The sequence below is a fragment of the Sus scrofa genome, chromosome 8 (assembly GCF_000003025.6).
Source record: "Sus scrofa isolate TJ Tabasco breed Duroc chromosome 8, Sscrofa11.1, whole genome shotgun sequence".
Lineage (NCBI taxonomy): Eukaryota > Metazoa > Chordata > Mammalia > Artiodactyla > Suidae > Sus > Sus scrofa.
The window spans coordinates 68104590-68124452 of record NC_010450.4 but is presented as its reverse complement, the minus strand read 5'-3'; the positions used below and the strand labels follow the sequence as shown (position 1 = coordinate 68124452).

The 19863-nt window shown below is 39.2% G+C and overlaps 1 protein-coding gene across 10 annotated transcripts in view; it reads right to left on the bottom strand.

The window, feature by feature from the left end:
* The window catches only part of SLC4A4 (solute carrier family 4, sodium bicarbonate cotransporter, member 4), a 408259-nt gene that overhangs the window by 52761 nt on the left and 335635 nt on the right, over positions 1 to 19863 (bottom strand). For all 10 annotated transcript variants that reach the window (XM_021100503.1, XM_021100500.1, XM_021100504.1 and 7 more), the window contains 2 exon segments: positions 16811 to 16881; positions 5505 to 5696 (listed from right to left, as the gene is read on the bottom strand). In XM_021100503.1, coding sequence (XP_020956162.1) covers positions 5505 to 5696; positions 16811 to 16881 — 263 coding nt within the window.

Here is a 19863-nt window from a genome sequence, read left to right as displayed (position 1 = left end):
TAGGCTGGCAGCAACAGCTCCGATAGACCCCTAGCCTGGGAACCTCCATATGCTGCAGGTGCGGCCCTAAAAGGACAAAAGACAAAAAACAAAGAAAAACTAAAAAATCTAACTTATTCAACAAGTACATATTAAGTTCCTAATATGTTCCAGGCCCATGAATTACTTGTCTTTGTACCCTTACCATCTAGTATTATACCAAGCACATGCTAGAGTCACAATCATTTTTTTTTCAATATTGAATGAATATACTAATTACCTATAGGGTACAGAATACTGTCATTATTTATTAAGAAGGATATCAAAGAATGTTCTGCTCAAATGTCATCCAAATAAAGCCTAGAAGTTATCAAAGCTGTTCATGTTACCTGGACCTTACTGATACTGTAAGGTATCAGTAAGGTCCATAACAACCAGGAGGCATATTACAGAATCTGACCATTACATCAATTTGTGCAAGGGTTATAACTGTTATTTATTCTGAGGGCAGGGGGAGGAAATTAGCTAGATCCTTGAGAAAAACATTTCATGCCAATTACATACATCAGCCGGTCACACTGCATTTGACTACATCAAAGTACTGATAATCCTGCCTAATTCAGAGGCTCTACAGCTTTTTGAGCTCTACTAATCACAATGCTGATCTGTCTTGAAGCCGACTGCTTTCCTCATGCCACCACATTCTGCGGTGATGGCATCTTGGCTCCAGGAGGACCATCATGTGTCGGTGTGGGACTCTGGAAGAACATTTCCTGGTAATGCCTCGAGCCATCTGCCACAGAAGACCACAGGTTATGCTGAGATGCTCCTTCAGGAAGATCTGACCCCAAAACACTGGCGAAAGACCTAAGGCTACCATAAGAGAATGGTAACTGTATGGAATAACAGACTCGTGCACCTCTCTAAAAGGGCCGGGGGCTTGGAGGAGACGGCCAGTGGGAAGTGCTTCTCACCATGTTCCACTGAGTAGCCAGGCTCTCTGGAAGCACCTCCAGGCAGACTACATTTCTGGTGGCCAGGATACCAAAGCTGTTTTAGCTCAAGGGCTTGTGCTGATGCACCGCTGCTAATGGCTTCATGACAGAGGGAAAGAGTGATAACTGACCCTGGTTGAGGCAAAGGCAGTGAGAGACAGAACTAGGGGACCAGAAGTGTCAATGTCAAAGAGAGTCATCACAGCAAGATGATCAAAGAGGCTGTAACGAGAGCACCTGGATGAAGAAAACTGGGAGAGGTATCACCTTTTGTCATGCCGGATTCATTTTCTACTCCCCTCTGCCACCTCTCCGCCTCGGGAGGCTGACCTGCATGACCTACCAAAGGCTCCCTTGTTCTCCGGATTCCCGTGGGGTTCAGCCTGGGCTGACCATCAGGAGAAGAGAGTGAACAAAGAAAGTACTGATTTCCACAGCTATCTCCCTTGAGATTACCTCTGGCTGGCTAAATCCCTCAGCGCAAGGTCACGGTGCCATCAGGAAAGCCCTCTACCCTTCTCTCTGCCCCCAGGTTCCGTGTCCTCACTCCCTTTCCACATCCTCTGAGTTGGGGAGAGTAACAACCCCACCCTTCCTATCACCGGACACCACACTCTCCCTTGTGGTGTCCCTAAAGCTAACCTCAACTCTGTAACTAATCCTTGTATTAAACCCTGCAGACTATCCTAATTTGAGTGTATAACTGGCTTCCTGATGGGACTCTAATACACCAAGTATGATTTTAAGATTTTGATCTTGGGTGGCTGTGCGGAGAAGCGATAGTATTAGTTGAGGTGAACACACAGGAAGATAAGTATGTTCAAATATGGAAAGAACCCTCCCCCCCCCCATTTTGTTACATGGCAACTGTGGCTCATCCACAGGCAGAGGCTGGCAGCAGCTGCAAAAGTAGACCTGGCATAGAGATGGAGATAATAATGAACTTCTGGAAATCTGCAAGTCCGGATCGTTGCTATAAGCACAGGTTCATTACAGAGAATTTATTTTAGGAGATGGAATTGGAACACTTTCTTGAAAGTGACAGAATACTAGAGTTTTAAAGGATGTTAACTATCATCTAGCTGGGTCTCCCTTTATGGGTCTGGTAACTAAAGTCCACCATTAGCTATCAAAGGATGCACTGTTAGTTAGCAGTGCTAATGGCAGCACTGACACCAGCGTCTCCAGGGCTCCTGCATCTGTGCTCTTTCCATAAATTCCAGCATTTGTCTCTACTTGACTGCTTTCCACTAGTCAACAAGTACTGAGACCTGCACCTGCATTTAACCTGGTGCTAACTGAGGTGAGGGATAAGAGAGAAGTCTAACAGTTTCCTAGCTGTTTAAAGACGTCCTCAACTGACATCAATGTTTAGAAATGATGATACAAGGGAGCAATCACTGCGAGCTAAAGAAGAAATGGACATTTCATATGGCAGTATTAACATCCTGAGATTTTATTTATTTATTTATTTATTTTATTTTATTGTCTTTTTGCCATTTCTTGGGCCGCTCCCACAGCATATGGAGGTTCCCAGACTAGGGGTTGAATTGGAGCTGTAGCCACAGGCCTACGCCAGAGCCACAGGAACGCGGATCCGAGCTGCGTCTGCAACCTACACCACAGGTCACAGCAACGCCAGATCCTTAACCCACTGAGCAAGGCCAGGGATCGAACCGGCAACCTCATGGTTCCTAGTCGGATTCATTAACCACTGAGCCATGATGGGAACTCCAGACATCCTGAGATTTTAGAGATTCCATGTGAATTGTTGGTTTGACCAAGGAAGTAGTAACGGTTAGGCTGATTACTGTCACAGCAATCAAGGACTAATTTGCTGTGTTGAAGCAGTTTTGCTTGTAGAATATAAGATGTAAGTATAAGACCATAAATCTATGTGGTCCTACCTATGAAGACCATCCTTCTAAATAACAGCTTAAATGAAAACATATTTTGGCAAATGAGGGGACAAAAGATGTTCTTACTATTCATGAATGTATGTAAGAATTTATGTACGTACTATTACTTAGCTGTAAATGTGAAGTGAGCAGGGAGATGACAGTGTGAAAGCCTACACACATAAACATGACTCCTTAGAAATCACATATATTTTCTCCTCCCTGGTTAATCTTATAATTTGGTGTAAACAATTTTAGACAATGCTGAGAACCCGCTCAACAGGAACTGTGATCAGAATGCTATCATTATTCTCTTTTCACATATTCAATATTTCTCAACAGCATTTATCAATGTGTGAGAGATTACCTGCTTAGGCTCTTACAATGGGCAATGCACGTCTAAAGAGCTATTATCCATTTGGGAATTACTTCTGGGGAAAAATGTGATGTCTACATAAATAGTTAAAATAATCTCTATTCTTCTGAAGGTTGAAATTAATTTATTTTGCTAATTACAATGCATAAGTACTTTACGGATTTTCCACTTTTCTACCTACTATGCCTACATAATATCAGACTTTCGCAAATGGAAGAGCAAAAGGGTGATGGCTCCCCAAATGTCAACTCCCCCAAAAAAGTCCAGTGAATTAATAACTAAGAAGGAAAAACCTCAATAGACAAGAATAAATCATCCTCAAAGATTTTACCCAGGAATCTGTTCTACGTGTAATCTTTTTTTTTTTTTGTCTGCATCTTCTCTCACGGCATAGGAGTCCAGCTAGGGTCTATCGAGCTGTAGCACTGGCTAGCCAGAGCCACGCGGGATCCGAGCGCGTCTCGACCTACACACAGCTCACCAATGCATCTTAACCATGACAAGCAATGAAGCAACATTTAGTCACGTAAACTGCAATAACTTTTACGTTAATTCTATCATGAAGAGCAGATCAAGTAAACACATTTTCATGGGTATGAATGAACTGGTGTTACAAGCTCAAATGTCTTCAGGGACAAGCACTTAATCTGAATGTGTGAAGTAGCCAAGTCTTAGACACTAGAGAGAGTTATAAGACAATAACTATCTCCAAAGGACAGGTTCCACCTGAGCCCATGTGTGCACACGTGCGTGCGTGTGTTTACAAACTGTGCACTGAACAAAGAATGGCTGGGTGTTGAATTCTGCCTGTGGACCACCAGTTTGTGATGTCCATTTAAGGCAGGCAGAGTTGAATGCTTCTTTATACATTTCCCTTGGAGCAAAGTTTTCATATTCTTTGGGCCAGCTAGTTCAGGAAATTTCAATACTGATGTGGTGTGAATGTTGGGTGCCCCCCAAATCCATATGTTGAAACTAACACACAAAGAAGATGCTATCAGGAGGTGGGGCCTTGGGAAGAGCATGAGAATGCAGACTTCATGAATGGCATCGCTGTTCCTATAAAGAACACTCCACGAGCTCTACCACCTGAGGACACAGAACCTAGCTAGGAGCCAAGAAGAGGGCCCTCACTCAACCAAAAGGGCACCTAATCACTCCCAGCTTCCAGAACCGTGAGAAATAAATTCCTGTTGTTGATAAGCCCCTCAGTCTCTAGTATTCTGTTACAGCAGCCCAAACAGACTAGGACAATTATTAACCCTTCCCTTTATCTGCTGCTTTACAAGCAATATCAGAGAGTCAAAAATCATTCTAGCTTAGGGTGACTATATTAATTTTCAGTTTCATTTACCAAGCATTTAAAGAAGGAACTTCATTAACTACATCTCATGTCTTCTGAAGTTCTCCCAGTCCTTCTACACCAAACACAGGTGAGATTTCATGATATGCCAGCTATATAGAGTAGTTCACCGATAAAAATCAGTATAATCAAGATTACCAAGAATTACTGACATCCTAAACAGTGAGAATTGAACTGGAAAACAAAGGATTAGTTTTGTTCTGCAGGTAAAAGAAACCCAAATGCCATTAACTAAATCTTGGTCTTATCTCGTAGTCTTCTCAAGGAACCACAGTTTTGACTTTAAGCTCACGCAAGCATATTAATGGGAGACAGAATGTCTGCACAACCCAGCGCAATTATCCGTGTTTCCATACTACGGCATTCATCACTTGGGGACAGAAAGGTTGGCTCAGATGACACTCATATCTTAGACCAACTCTTGTGTAACAACCCAGTTTAAGTTAACTCCCACAGCCCATAATTCAGCTACTAAATTACTCACATGTCCAACTGATGAACAAAGAATCCTATGTCAAAATTCCTGATTAATATGAGAAGTGTTTTTGTTTATGTGTTTAAACGCACTAAGGATTTAAAAAGTCTTTTTCTTTATTTGTGAATTTTTATATAGAATACACCCCGTTTTTTGGTTTTTTTTTTTCCTTTCATTGCAGTTGGAATTATGACAGAATTTAGGATCAAATTATATGAACAAAATCTTGGGAAGGTTTTTCCAAGCTGGACTAAAATTATGTTAAAAATACATGTGCACAAAGAGACTGGAAAGCAATTTTTTTAAATGCACAAAATCATACTGGAAAGGTTGAATTACAGATGCCTTCTGTATTTGTGAAACTATATTATTGATACAGTACAATTCTACGAAAATTACTTAAAGCTCAGGTACTTACTGTTGTTGGAAAATAACGACTAGTTTTGAATTTTTTCAGAGCCATAGAAGAGGTGTAGGTGCCCAAGAAGAGGATGAAGGACATCAGTGTGATATCAGGAACAAAATCGCAGTTGTTCCCCACAAGCTTTCCTTCGTATTTTAAACACTCCTTTTTCGTCAACAATGCCCAGTCAAAGGTAGCATTGTGGTACTGAAAGAAGAAAGGCATGAGAACATGGTGACACATCAAAAGCAGTTTTGGATACTTAATGGGATATATAGGGAATTATGCTCAAAACAGTCTGAGGAAAACCAGTGGAGAGTGAAATCTGATGAGTGTTCATAGAATAATGGGGAAGGAAGTCCAGGAGATGAGCAATGATTAAAATACAGTAGGACTGATGCAATCCATTACCTGGTTTGTGCCACAACCCCACAATCACCCATCTGTTCACCAGAAACAAAACCCCAAAGTCCTTCTTTCCTGTGGACATTCCTGAGAGTAAACTGAGACATAATAACATCCCAAGTCTCCAAACATGAGACTCTCTGAAACACCTTTGTTGTTCAAAAAGCACTTCTTTTTTTTATGGCCACATGCCTGACATATGGAAGTTCCCAGGCCAAGTATTCAATCTGAGCTGCATCTGTGGCAACATTGGATCTTTTAACCCACAGCTAAGGCAACACCAGATCCTTAACCTGTTGTGTCAGGCCAGGGATCAAATCCACACCTCCACAGCCACCCAAGCAGCTGCAGACGTTTCTTAATCCACTGCACCACAGTGGGAACTCCAAAAAGTACTTACTTCTGCAGCACACAGCATCTTGTGCTTAAGCTGATGGCCCTAAAGTTCATGCTCTAAAGGTTATATTTGGTTAACTCATTTCCCCAGCACTTTCACAAATGAACTAGTTTCTAAATAACTAGAAACTGGTGACTTAGGGAACTAAAATATAAAAGTGTTGCAGATCCTGCTTTTTCAATTGCATATCCTAATAAAATGTAGCTTTTTTCCTTGTGGACTCCAGGTCAGGGTCATGAGAATCCATTACTGGAATGTGCTGTGATAGGCTGTAGAGTTGGGTATGGATCTTTCTCCCTGTGTTACATGGCCTCAAGCTCACAGGTCAATTTTCAAATTTTCTCTTATCTCATGAGTTGCTGTTAGGTTGTCAGTGCTGTACTCAATAGCAGCTCATTCCTGTTCCTCTTTGCTATTGCTAATATGCAGGAGAAGCCTTTTGCCAGCATAGTAGATAAGGCCAGTGCACCCATCCTCCAGCTGCTGAGTTTCAGCTGCTATCAGCTCACAGCTACCTCCTTCTCTAGAAAATTCCCTTTTGCTGCACAAGAGCAGCCTCCACAGATGGCTATGCCCTCTTGCACCTAGTAACTGACCAAGGCTAATGAGGTGCAACTGTTTGAATATTTGGGCTCCCCTAAAATTCATATGCTGAAATCTTATCCTTTATGCGATGGTACTTTGAAGTGGGGCCTTTGGAAGGTGATTAGATCATGAGGTGGAGGCTTCAGGAATGGGATTAGTGCCCTTACAAAAGGGACCCCAGAAAGCTCTGTGTCCCTGTCATGATATGAGGACACAATGAGATAATCTATAAACTAGGAAGGAAACAGTCCTCAGACATTGAATCTGCCAGTGGACTTCCTTCCTCTTAGGTGGAGGGCTAATGAGTATGTCATGTGCTAGCAGAAGAGTAACTGGAGAACACCTTGCAGATAAATAAAGAAAGATCAATTTTTCCTGTCATTAAAGGCAAGAATTCTACCTCACACCAAGCAGATCATTAACGCCCTTTACTATTCATGAATTCTTTTGTAATCTAGTCATAAACTAAGATCATACACATAAAAGAAGAATCTCTGGCCAGAAAGAGTTCATATTTTTATAGCGCTCCAAAGGTAAAGTTCTTACATAAGTCAGGAAGAAAAATAAACTTTAGATATCTCCCTGAAATATTAGTTTCAACTTGCAAACAGCTGAGTTGCACAATTACTCTTTTATCAAACTCTACTTCTGGGAGGTGATTAATCATGCCTCATTTTGTTTTTCAGATTTATGCATATGGATGTTTTAGCACAATACATTTAAAGTTAACAGGTCACAGGGATAACAAGTTTCTTTGTTTTAAAATCAGCAAAAATTTACCACAATTTCACTTTAATTTCAGCACTTTAATATCATCAGAATCCTTCTTTATAGCTGCAGCTCCCAGAGAGTAAGCTGCATTTAAACAATCTCAACAGGCAATTTTATTTTTATTTATTTATTTATTTTGCTTTTTAGGGCCACACCTGCAGCATATGGAATTGCCACAGGTCATGGCAATGTTTGATCCTTAACCCACTGAACGAGGCCAGGGATCAAACCCACATCCTCATGGATACTAGTCGGGTTCATTACCAATGAGCCATGACGGTAACTCCTATATTATTCTTTTAAATACAACCATCATGATTTAATTAGAATATTACACCAGACATATTTGTTTGATGGTATTTTATATTTATTACTTCATGAACAGTGTTTTTGATACTGGTTGATTCACTGTAACTCTGGTTTTGCGCACAATTTTTAGATTGTGTCAAGTCACAGAACAAAAGATGTAAATGATTCTTCCTATGTTCATTTATTTTAAAGGAAATACTGAATGTATATCAGGTCAGCAGACTGGAAAAATATCCTCCTGGGTCTCTATCTCAACTCTATCACTATTCAATTGGAAAAAGGAAAAAAGTAACACCATTAGCTGCCCATGCAGCTACAATTAGGACTTGTCACTTAAACAGCTATAAAAGAATGCCAGGAAGATCACTGTGATCCTAACTTTGGAAAGGCTCTAAAGTGATCAGTGTCCCTCACATGCAAACCACTCTGATTTTAGTTCAGTAGGTCACGGTGGAAAATGTACAACCAAATACCACTGGCTCCTGACAGAGGGCAATACTGTGCTGGACGTAACCCAGCAAAGATGTTAAAGGACACAGGGAAGAAAGAAATACCTGGATCCCCTGAAATGTATAAAACATGGTGTGCGTGCCTATTTATCTGGGAAGAGCAATACACAGGCTTCACTAGAACCTCAAAGGAGGCAGTGAGGCCAAGAATCTTCAGAAGTGCTGCCCTAGTGCTGTTATGCCTGAGATCATTCTGTCCTTCTGATACAACGTTCTCTGGGTGTCAACCACACTGCAATTTTCAGTCATTCTAAGAGCAACTTGGATGCCTTCAGAATCAACAGTGATTTGTTAACTCCTCAGCAAATGCTCTCCAATTTAAAGAAAGATGAATCATTTTGTATCTACTTCTTAGTAAACTACTCTACATGCCTACTTACATCCTCAGAGGCATTTAAAACTTAATCATGTTCAAAATCAACTCCTAATCTTTCTCCTTAAACCTGCTCCCCTAGGGCTTTGGCCCTTCTCTGTTAATAGCAACTTCATCTTCCTCCATTCCAAGAACAGAAAACCTTAAAGTCACTGTTAATTCCTCTCTTTCTCACAAGTCATGTTATGGAGAAGACTTTACATTAAAATACATAACATCTCACCCATAACCATGGTAACAACCCTCATTTAAGGGACCATTGTTTCCCCTGGGCTTAGTGCAAGTGTCTTTTACCTCGCCAGTCAGTCCTTTACTCTTTATAGGTGATTCTCATTTCTCTTTGACTTTGATCTTTATTTCCTACACTAAATTTTATATTTGGGGTGTATGTGGTTAAATCAGAACTGTAAGAACAAGACAGATGGGAATGTAATCTCAGAAGTCCTCTCTGCCTGTCAGAACTCTCATAGCACGTGATTTCTATTTCTCATGATGCTCCTGACTTTCTATTGCAAGTACGTTGTAGCTTGCCTCAAAGAGACCCTCAGTGTTGGAAATGCTCAGAGAGACGTCCAGTGAGCATGGTGGACGTCTAGAAAAAACGTCAGGTCTGGAGACCAACTAAGGAGTCAAAGGCAAAGAGCTGATCACTGAAGTAATAAAACCGAATAAAACTGTGAAGAGAAAATGTGCTAGAAAAAGAGAGAATAAAACCTGTAGGGTACCTGCCATGGAAGCAAACACATCACAAAAGACTTTGAAAATGTCAAGAGAGTGATGGGCAAGAAGAAAAGTGAGGAGAAAACGTTCCAATGAGAACATTGGAAATCAAAGGAGGAGAAAATAGTAACATGTGGGGGAAAGTTGAGAGGGTGTAAAGTTTCGGAGAAGAAAATGAGTTATGAAGAAACAAACAAAATCCATTGATTTATTTTTTATTATCTTTTATAACTAGAATATTTGGCAACTTGGTAATTTCTTGAGGGAGAGTTCAAATAAAGGAAATGAGTTGAGAAATACATGAGAGTGAAAAATTGAAATGGCAATTCCAGACAATTTTTCTTTAAGAAATACAGTGTCAAAAGCAAAGGCTAGAGCATGCAAGCATTATATGATCAAGGCAAGTTCTTTAGCACTGGTGAAGATTTTTGAGATGCTTGTGATGGATGAGAAAGAACCCAGTTATGGGTATGGTAGGAAAAGGAGGTGCTGGGAAAGACAAGAATGGAGAAAGGAAGGTGAGAGAGGGAGAGTAAAAGAGAGAGAGAGATTGACTACATCTTGGCCTCACTGGACCAGGGATGAATAAAAGCCAGAAATGACAGAAGTATGGTACCTGCAGACCAAAGAGACTATGTGTCACCAAAAAATATGAAAGAAGAGCAGACCAAGACAGGATAGAGTTCAATTTAGGATATAGCAGGCACCAAAAGAAACCTTCGTTAACTGAATGAATGAAATCATTCATCAAGATCCCAATATTTGACGTATTTAAGGAAGATGTCTATGAATTTATCTATCTGGAGGACAAAACTAAAGCAAAATAAACTTTCAATTTAGATTATCAAGTAAAATACTGGATTCCCAGTCACCTCTGAATTACAGATAAACAATGAATAATATATTTTGTGTAAGTACGTTCTGTGTAATATGTAGGACACACTTACACTAAAAAAAAAAAAAAGTTCATTGTTTGTCTGAAATTCAAATGTACCTGAGACCCTATTTTTTCTAACGCTACTGATGCTATTTCATTTATATATATATAGGCTATTTTGAGTAACAAAACAGAAAGTCTAAAAGTGTAGCCAAAAGAAAACAGAAAATATATTGTGCCCCAATAATGTGGACAACTAAGATAAGTTTTAAGGGAGCAATAAAGAAGAACAAAAGTGACAACTCAAAGTTTTAATGGATAAATAAAACCCTTAAATATTAACTAATAATGCAAGGCAGTAAAAGAAAGTGTCTAAGGTACAGAGATTAGTAGGTCAAAAGAGGGACTCCTGAATTTCACTGAGCACAGCGAAAACAAATGTTAATCTACCCCTTGAAAGAAGGCCTGGTCTTTGTAGAACTCTCATACTCACAAGGAGGAAGTGCAGCAGGACAACACAACAAGAAAGGAATGACAGGGAGAGTAACAAAAGCCAGTGGAGAAGGGACTAAAAGTGACAAGCTCTGCATGCATGTTTCTTTCTGTTCTGGCAGAAACTAAGAGGTAAAGCATTAGATAGGGAGGCTCAAAGATGCTCCTAAGAGGTAAAGCATTACACCAGGAGCAAAGACGCTGATTTGAGAACATACAATGCTTCCTTCATGCACGACTCACTGAAAGCTCACCACATGGAGGAACTCATCGTGAGTGGGCCAGATGGACCCGTGGGCCAGAGCAGAGGGTTTGCGTAAATGGGCAATGGGAAAACAGGTGCAAAGGAAATGGGACCAAGTTGCTGAGGGTCTTCACTGAGGTCACTCTCATGCAAAGAGATTTCAATCTATTTTTCTGGATCTCCTTGTCTAGCAAATGACCCTGTCTGTACTGAGTGAATTTGTTTATAAATCTTAAAAGTAAAATGTACACTGAAGGATTCATTGTCAAGTTTAAAATATGATGGCATCCTCCCCAAAGACAAAAGTGGGAGATATGTAAGAGAGAATGGCTCAAATTCGGACAGTGATTGAAGCCAGGTGATGTGCATATAATGGTTTTCTGTACTGTTCTATTTTAGTGCATGTTTTAACTTTCTCATAATTTTTTAAAAAGTAGGAACATGTAATCTTCAAGGAGATTTAAGGACACAATCGTTTTTCTTCATGGGGGAAAATCACAAGGATGCAATGCAAGAGAAGATGAACATGACATTTCATTTCCAATGAAAAGGAAGCTTAACTCCCAGAGTCACCCTGAAGGTACATCAAGTCAAAGCACTTCTGCTTCCATGTTTGACTGCCAAGTAGAATTTATGAAACCATAACAGTTCTTAGGCCCACGGTTAACAGCATCTCCATGGAGACATGATATGCTTCATTGGGTAACACAATAAGCACAACAAATTCAAAAAGAAAAACGAAAGATTCTACATGTTCTCACGTTCTTTTTGAGTATCAACTGGTAAAATATATGCCTTTATATACATTTATGCCTATATGCATAAATATTATGAGGGTAATGCTACAAGTGAAAGGCTGAAGGTTAAGTAATTCATGGACTCATCTAGGGATTTTTCCCTGCAGTGGGTAAGCCAGATCCACAGTGATCTACAATCCTGCTTTACAATCTACATAATGAATATGAGCTGAGATTGTCTGTATTTATAGATATTGTTGTGAAATATCAAAACTAATTGGTTGCTCTGCTTACAATGAAGACACAGAAAGCTGCAGGAGACTGTTATAACATTGTCCCGACCTAACAATTAAAGCCAGCTGGATAAGCTATAAAATCATAGTCTTAAAAATTCTACCAGAGAGATGAGAAACCTAAAGAAACTACATTCCAAAAAGTTATGAGAGAAGGGATCCATGGCTGCCTCAGTCCTGGCAGAGTAGCAAGTGGGAGGCAAACCCACTGTAGATGGAGGTATGCAGAAATAAGCCAAATATTTAATGACTTTTTAAAGGTTGCTTGTAGTCCTGGGTGACAGGTTAGAATTTTGTGGAGCCCTAGGCATTGACCGGTGCTGTATCTCCCTACCAAATTTTCTCATGGCCTCTGCCAAGCACACAGATAGTTCATAAACGGCTGGAGCTTTGATAGGAGAGCTAAGAGGAATCCCCCACTTAGAGTCTCCGACTAATGCAAGAAAGCCACTTTCCTAAGATGGGAAGTAGGGCAGAAGAGCAGAGAGAAAGCCCTCTGTGGCATTTCAGGGCTAAGTCTGGGAACCTGCTGTATAGCACAGGGAACTCTACCCAATAGTCTGTGATGATCGATATGGGAAAAGAATCTGAAAGAGAATGGATGTGTGTAAAGTATAACTGAATCACTTTGTCGAAGAGCAGAAATCATCACAAAATTGTAAATCAACTACACTTCAATAAAACTCTAAAAAATGTGAAAATGGCATTATTTTGTTCTTTTTCATGGCTGAGTAGTATTCCATTGTGTATATGTACCACATCTTCTTAATCCATTCACCAGTCGATGGACATTTATTTAGGTTGTTTCCATGTCTTGGCTATTATGAATAGTGCTGCAATGAACACAGGAGTGCATATATCTTTTTGAATGAGAGTTTTGTCTGGATAAATGCCTAGCAGTGGAATTGCTGAATCATTTGTGATGTAACATGATGGAAGATATATGAGAAAAAAAATGTATGTATATGTATAACTGGATTACTTCGCTGTATAGCAGAAATTGACAGAACACTAAATCAACTATAATAAAAAATCTAAAAACAATAAAAATAAATTTTTAAAAAACTTTAAATAAAATAAAAAACAAAAAAGGGGGAGGGGGCCTCTGAAGGCAAGGCATGAGGGGCAGAGCAGTTGGACAAAGAAAGATCTCCCAAGGCTCAAAAAGCTGGGGCATGACCCAGGAGACAGAGTATTTAATAGGACTTTCTGGTGTGATGGAAGTGTTTTACAGCTTGTTTTGTGTGGTGGTTACATGAGGTATAAAACTCAAAACTCACTGCAATGAGCAAAGAAGAGCTCCGCATCTTAAGTTATGCCTTGATTTAATGAAAGAAAGAAAGAAAGAAAGAAAGAAAGAAAGAAAGAAAGAAAGAAAGAAAGAAAGAAAGAAAGAAGACAGACAGACAGACAGAAGAATCTTAAAATGAAAAACAAATACTAACTGATCCATTCAATTGCCTCCTCAGAAGAGACAGATGTTAGATTTGGAAATATGTTCTCGCTAAAAGCTGGTAAGTGGAAGCTGGCAACTTTTTAAGGTTTTACTATTTAGATACGGTGGGTGTGGACAAGCTGTGGCTGGTCTCAAGGATTTACAGAGACCTTTTAAGGAATTTTGTTTGCAGGTGCAGGGATATTCCAAGTGAGACATTTATAGGAAAACTGATGAAGGTGGGGAGACGTAAAGACCCGCTGGTTCCAATAATAAATGGAAAGAATGGAAAACCTGGCTTTTTCGTGAAGGGAGGTGATGTGCTAGAGTTTGTATCTCTGTCCAAATGCTCTCCTGCCCTATTTTTGGTGCTCTTTCCTCCTGAAAACACACCCACACCACAAGGAAGAGGAAAGCTTGTCTGCATGCTAATGAAGCTGAAAAGAAAAGGCCTTCCTTCCTCTGACAGGATGTTCTCAGGGCCTTGGGAGAGGAACTCTGCTGGTGCCCAGGGGCTGCATGTCACTTTTCCAGCACCTTCTTTCAAGATCTAATTATGGCCGAATGAAAAGAAGGAAATTAAGTCCTGCTGACCGTAGTGCTAGGAAGGGTTCGGGAGAGCAGAGCTAGCCTGGCCACGCACACATGGCCCCCAGCAGCCTGTCAGGAGTGGTGGCTTTCCATTTCCTCTTTCCACCAACCCGAGTCATGGTGGCACCTGGTCCAGTGGAATGATAAGAATACCCTAAATAAAATAAAAACAGCACCCAACAGTGACTGAGACCAAGTATGCACCAGTCACTCTAATCAGTTCTGCCTTTTTATTCATTTGGCTCTTCCAGAATCTCTGGGGTCAGTACCATTATCATCACCACTTTACAGACAGGAACTGAAAAGTTTCCACAACTTGTTAAGTAGCAGAGCCCCGCATTTGCAGCCAGGAAGTCTGACAGGAAAATTCAGAATCTGTTAGTCCTTCAATGCGACATGCTACTCTGCTTTGCCAAAGAACAGAAACAGGCAGATTTTAGAGTTAGGAAGAGCAGTTAGAAAGCCAAATCCAAATTCTGGCTTTACTATAGACTGTTCATATGGTTTTTAGAAAGTCAGCTAACCTTTATAAGCCTCTGCTTCATCTGCAAAATATAGGTAGCCATAATAACTCTCAAAATTAGTGTGAGTCTAATAGACAATTAATGTAAAGAGCACGGCCCCTAGTTAAGTGTTCAACAGAAGGTGCTATTACTAACGATAAAAAAATCCCATTATCTCTTAACACTCATTTCTTCATTGTACAGTGTGTGTGTCCATGTAAACTATACTTAAAGGAGTTATATGGATAGAGAAGGAGAAATGAAGAATAGAATAAAAGTCATCCTTCATAATTACATACACACACACACACACATCACACATTTTTCCTAGTATCTTCTCTAGAGGTGCTAGACACAGCAACTTAACGTTTTAATTAAGGTGTTCAATTAATACACACAAGAGCGAACTGTTGCACTAGAGTATGGAGCATTTACAGGAACTAAAAAAGCAAACATTTCAATTTGCAAACATGAAACATCACGGGGCACTAGCAATATCGCAAGTCATGGAACCACCTTGACTTCAGTTCAATCTTTGTTCTACTAATTTACAGTTATGTGACCTAGAGCAAGACAAGTTATTTATCTTCTGGAGCTTTAGTTTCCCTCATTTATAAAATGGAGTTAATTATGCCCAGTAGTTAATATTAATGACTATAGTACCTATTAAGGTTTATAATGATGACAATATGTATAAAACACCTGGTCTCTTGTAGATGCTCTATAAATGGCAGCCAAATTATAATCATTATTGTGCCTTAATGTCCTCAGTCATAGTCACACCAGAAGTCAACCACAGTTTCCATTTGGTTTCCATGAATCTTACAGGGACATCTTATTATAATCACCTACCAATTACCTGAGTCTCTCCAGAACTTGCCCAAAGACAGGGTTTAAAAATTCATTAATTTTATAGCTTTCTTTGATTAGTTACAAAGAGAATTAAGTTAGGAAACAATCTCTGTTTAAGTCATTGCAAGTAAGTGTTTTATTAATTTTGAGTGCAAATTAACTTATAGTTTTAATTAATTATATGTTTTTAAGTCTTAATTAGATTTTAATTAAATTTCTTAAAAGTCTCGAAGGAGGTATTTCTCTCTGTGTTTCAGTCATAGCCTTTTAGGCACCAGGTTGGCTGGCTGAAAGACTGAATACTGAATTTTCTGTATGTGGTCTTTAAAATATATACATACACTCACTCTCTCTCAAACATGGATGAACTAGGGAAGGAAAGTTTGGGAGAAGTCAGAGAAAACAGTAAGAAAAGAAGTCAAGAGAGCCACTGGCTACGAAAACAAGAGAGAAAAGGGGTCAAGTCAGAGTTGTCCAGAAAAGACACAAAACCTCATCTTTGAAAGAGATGCTGTGGGCACTGATTATATAATATCTGCAGAAGCCTTCTGGTCTCCTGAGAGATGGGCCCGCTATCAATACAAAATCTTAGGGTTTCTGTCTTTATAACTGAGAGATTGATATCCTTTGGTAAGATTCCACATCCAGTGTAGAAGGAACACAATCGCAAGTCTGAAACAGCACTTTCCCCAACACAAAAGTTTTCTTCCAGTGTGCGTTGTTCCATGCAAAACAGCTCATTTTTAAAGCTTAGTTCCAGTCTCTTAAAGATCCTTGGTTACAAGCCATGGGAAAGGATATCATGTGACGGAGGCCTGGTCCCTTCTAAGTGACACAGGAAACGTCCTGCTACAATCCCCCTCAGTGAAGGGGACACAGCACCATCTGGCAGTCAGAAGAATTTGTGCTAGAAACAGAGGATACCATGCTCTCGTTTTGCAACTCACTTTCCCTTGTGAAAATATTTTAAGGTGACAATTAATGGATAGAGCAGTTAAATTCCTGAGAAGGTTGAAAAGCAGGCTGTAAGAGTAAAAACTTAAGTTTAAAAGAAAAAAGGAAAAGAAAAAAAAGCTAACTAGAGCACAGAAAATGTTTTTGCTGTCCCTCCACTATCACTGATTACGATCTTTAGACTAGGATTGCTGAAAGGTGGGTAACATCATATTATGAATATTATAATTAGAATATATAATATGCCAATGACTTGAAAAATTTAGTCACTTACCATGTCAGCAGAAGAAACAGTTTGCAAATCCTCAGGAGCCAATGTGGTATCATTAGACACTGAGATATTAACTGTAAGAAAAAGACCATCTTTTACTATAAAAAGAAGTAAATAAGATTAAAATGACCTATATGCATAATTAGGAATCTCAAAAAAAAACTTCAATAACAACATAAAGACACAATTAACTTTTTTAAAATTGTAACTGTATTTACCTTTAACCTGGGTAAAATAAGCAAAATTTGGACATATCTGTTGTGCTCTAATCTGACAAGAAACAGTAACAAATGTTTAAGGAGATCGAATTGTAATTTGTTTCAGAAAACCAAAAACTTCTCTGTTATTAAAAGGCACTCTTTTGCCTAGTGGGGAAAAAAAAATGGCTGTTAATACATCAGGAAGTTGATCGCTGGCTTCATGTGTGGTCAGATCTCATAAATGGAAGAATTATTAACTGATCTTAGAATTTTGGAAATTTGGATTTCACATGAGAAAGTATGTCTTCACAAAACATGTGCAAACAATGAAGTACTACATAATAAATTATATAAATATAATGGGCATGAATATTTAATGTTTAAATTATTTTCATACACAATGGCATCATTTGTCAGTTAAGATGTCACCTGCAGAAGAAACTAATTTATTAAACCAACCCTCCTCTTTGAAATAATGTCATTGTTTTCTATTTCTGAGCCTAAAATTAAAACATACTATTTAAAAAGTATTCTATAAAATTTTTCTTTATCAGATAAGTCTTTTTCCTATTACGTAGAGCTGGATGTATTGAAAAATAAATTGCGATGCAGAGCTATCCCTAATTTATGGAAATATTATGAAATAACGCCACTAACTTTTTATCTTGAAGGATCACAAAGCTCATTGAACATCCAAACTGGTAATCACTGCTTGGTCCCAGAGCATTCCCCTCCATGCCAGCCCCAAACTCCTGGCCTGTCTTGTTATTTTGCCATGTTTTAAGTACCGTCTATATAAACTTTTCAGGAGAAACAAATTTATTTGACTGTTGAAATTTATAACATGAGACCCCTGAAAGAAAAATAAAAGGGATATGTCTCATTCATTCCTTTTTCCCATAATCTTCCCAGTCTGGTACTTAACTAACAGGAACTCAAAAATACCTTCTTTTTTTTTTTTTTCCCGGTATTTTCAGGGCCGCACTGGCAGCATATAGAAGTTCCCAGGCTAGGGATCAAATTGGAGCCGGAGCCAGGGGCCTACACCACAGCTCACACAACACTGGATCCTTAACCCACTGAGTGAGGCCAGGGATAGAACCTGCACCCTCATGGATCCTAGCTAGATTTGTTTCTGCTGAGTCATGACGGGAACTCCTGGAATTGTTAAACATTTAACCTAATGCTAGCTGATGCCAGGGCTTTCCTAATTCAGCAGTAAAACAAGCACATATTTAAACTCTGTTTTCTTATCCCTTATGTTTCATTGCATATCATAGAAACAATCAAAATAGGTTAAAGGAAACAGTAAGACAAAACATGAACCTATTCCCCAAAGGAAGATATTAGTAAATGATTATAAATAAAACCTCGAATTCTTTTACTACTTCATTCTAAAAAGCTCAAAGCACATTTTCTTATGTCATGTGCTCACTTAAAAATATGCAAAAGCATATAACAGGTATAGCTTTATATCTGTTTCATGCTGGATGGGTCTCTGAGCCAAGATAGGCCCAGTTTCTTCCCCAGGGTTAGAGTCAACCAAAACCTTGTTCATCCTTCTTTCTTTCCTATCCAGCATTTTTATTCATCAAAATCAAGACAATCTATGTGGCCCCAGAATTCAAGGTGGGATCACACTCACCAACGTCTGATGACGCAGATCTCAACTGTAAAATGAAATGCCTGACCTGTTCCAACCATTTGCAGGAAAACAGCATATTCGAAATCAAAGGCACTAGTTAGATGGTGTCGGAGTAGCTTTCCCCCCAAGCTAAATTCTTTAATGCAGTTTTATGAGCTTCCTGTCACAAGAGAGTGAAGGTCTTTTGGCAACATGCTTTCTGCATGAAAACAAGGAGCGAGAAGGGAGGAAGAAGATATCCCCGGCTCTTTCTTTGCAAAATGAATGACAGATAAAAAAGATCATGAGTGAACATGGATTCCAAGCTGAGTTTTTAGTAAGTAACTGCTCTTGAGTTCTAGATCCATGTCAATGCGCTCAACTAAATTCTTTTTACCTTTCAGTTTTCCTCCAAGACAAGCTATGAAAGAACACTGGTTCTCAGAATCCCAAAAGACCTGTATTAAAAGGCCAGCGAGAAGTAGATATTTTTCCTACTTAGTTTATTAAGTAGCTGCTGCAAGAGAAAGACTTCACAATAAATACATAAATAGGCACTTCCACAAATACATACTGGTAGAATATGATAAAGCCCGTAAATGAGATTAAAAGCTAATTTCTTGAAGCTCACCGAAGAGAAAATGATCAATTCCCATTGGGAACTTGGTCTATAAGCACCCTTGGTCACCACTTGGATCCAGACAAATACAGTGCAAATATTTCAGCAACCAACTGCAGAATGATCTGGGTCTATAGAATTCGTAATATTCTCAATTAGGATTCTGGAAAGGTGAAATGGAAAAGCCAAAACACTGCACTTTGTCTGCTTTCACTATTTGCTCAGCCCCACAGCTTATGAAGCAAAGAAACACTTTGCCCTAGGAATCTAGCTGAGAATGAGCCAACTGCCACTGGGTTAGTCTGTGTCCCCTACTTAGTTTCAGGGAATTTCCACAGGTTGATCACTTTATATTTCTTGGATTTTCACTTCTTGATTCTCCTTTGCATGTATCAAATTCTAGCTGATTCTCTGGAATGGAGGGATGAACACTCTGAGTAATAGATGTTTAAAAATGTGTCTGTGAGTTTTCCATCTTAAAGTGGCTTATTTCTTCTTTATGTTTAAGGAGAGATCTAGAGAAGGAACAGCTGCAGAAAAAGGAGGTGACTGCCACCCATCAACATCAGTATACCCCCTTCGTAGGGAAAGTCAGTTGTACTCTTTTTTTTTT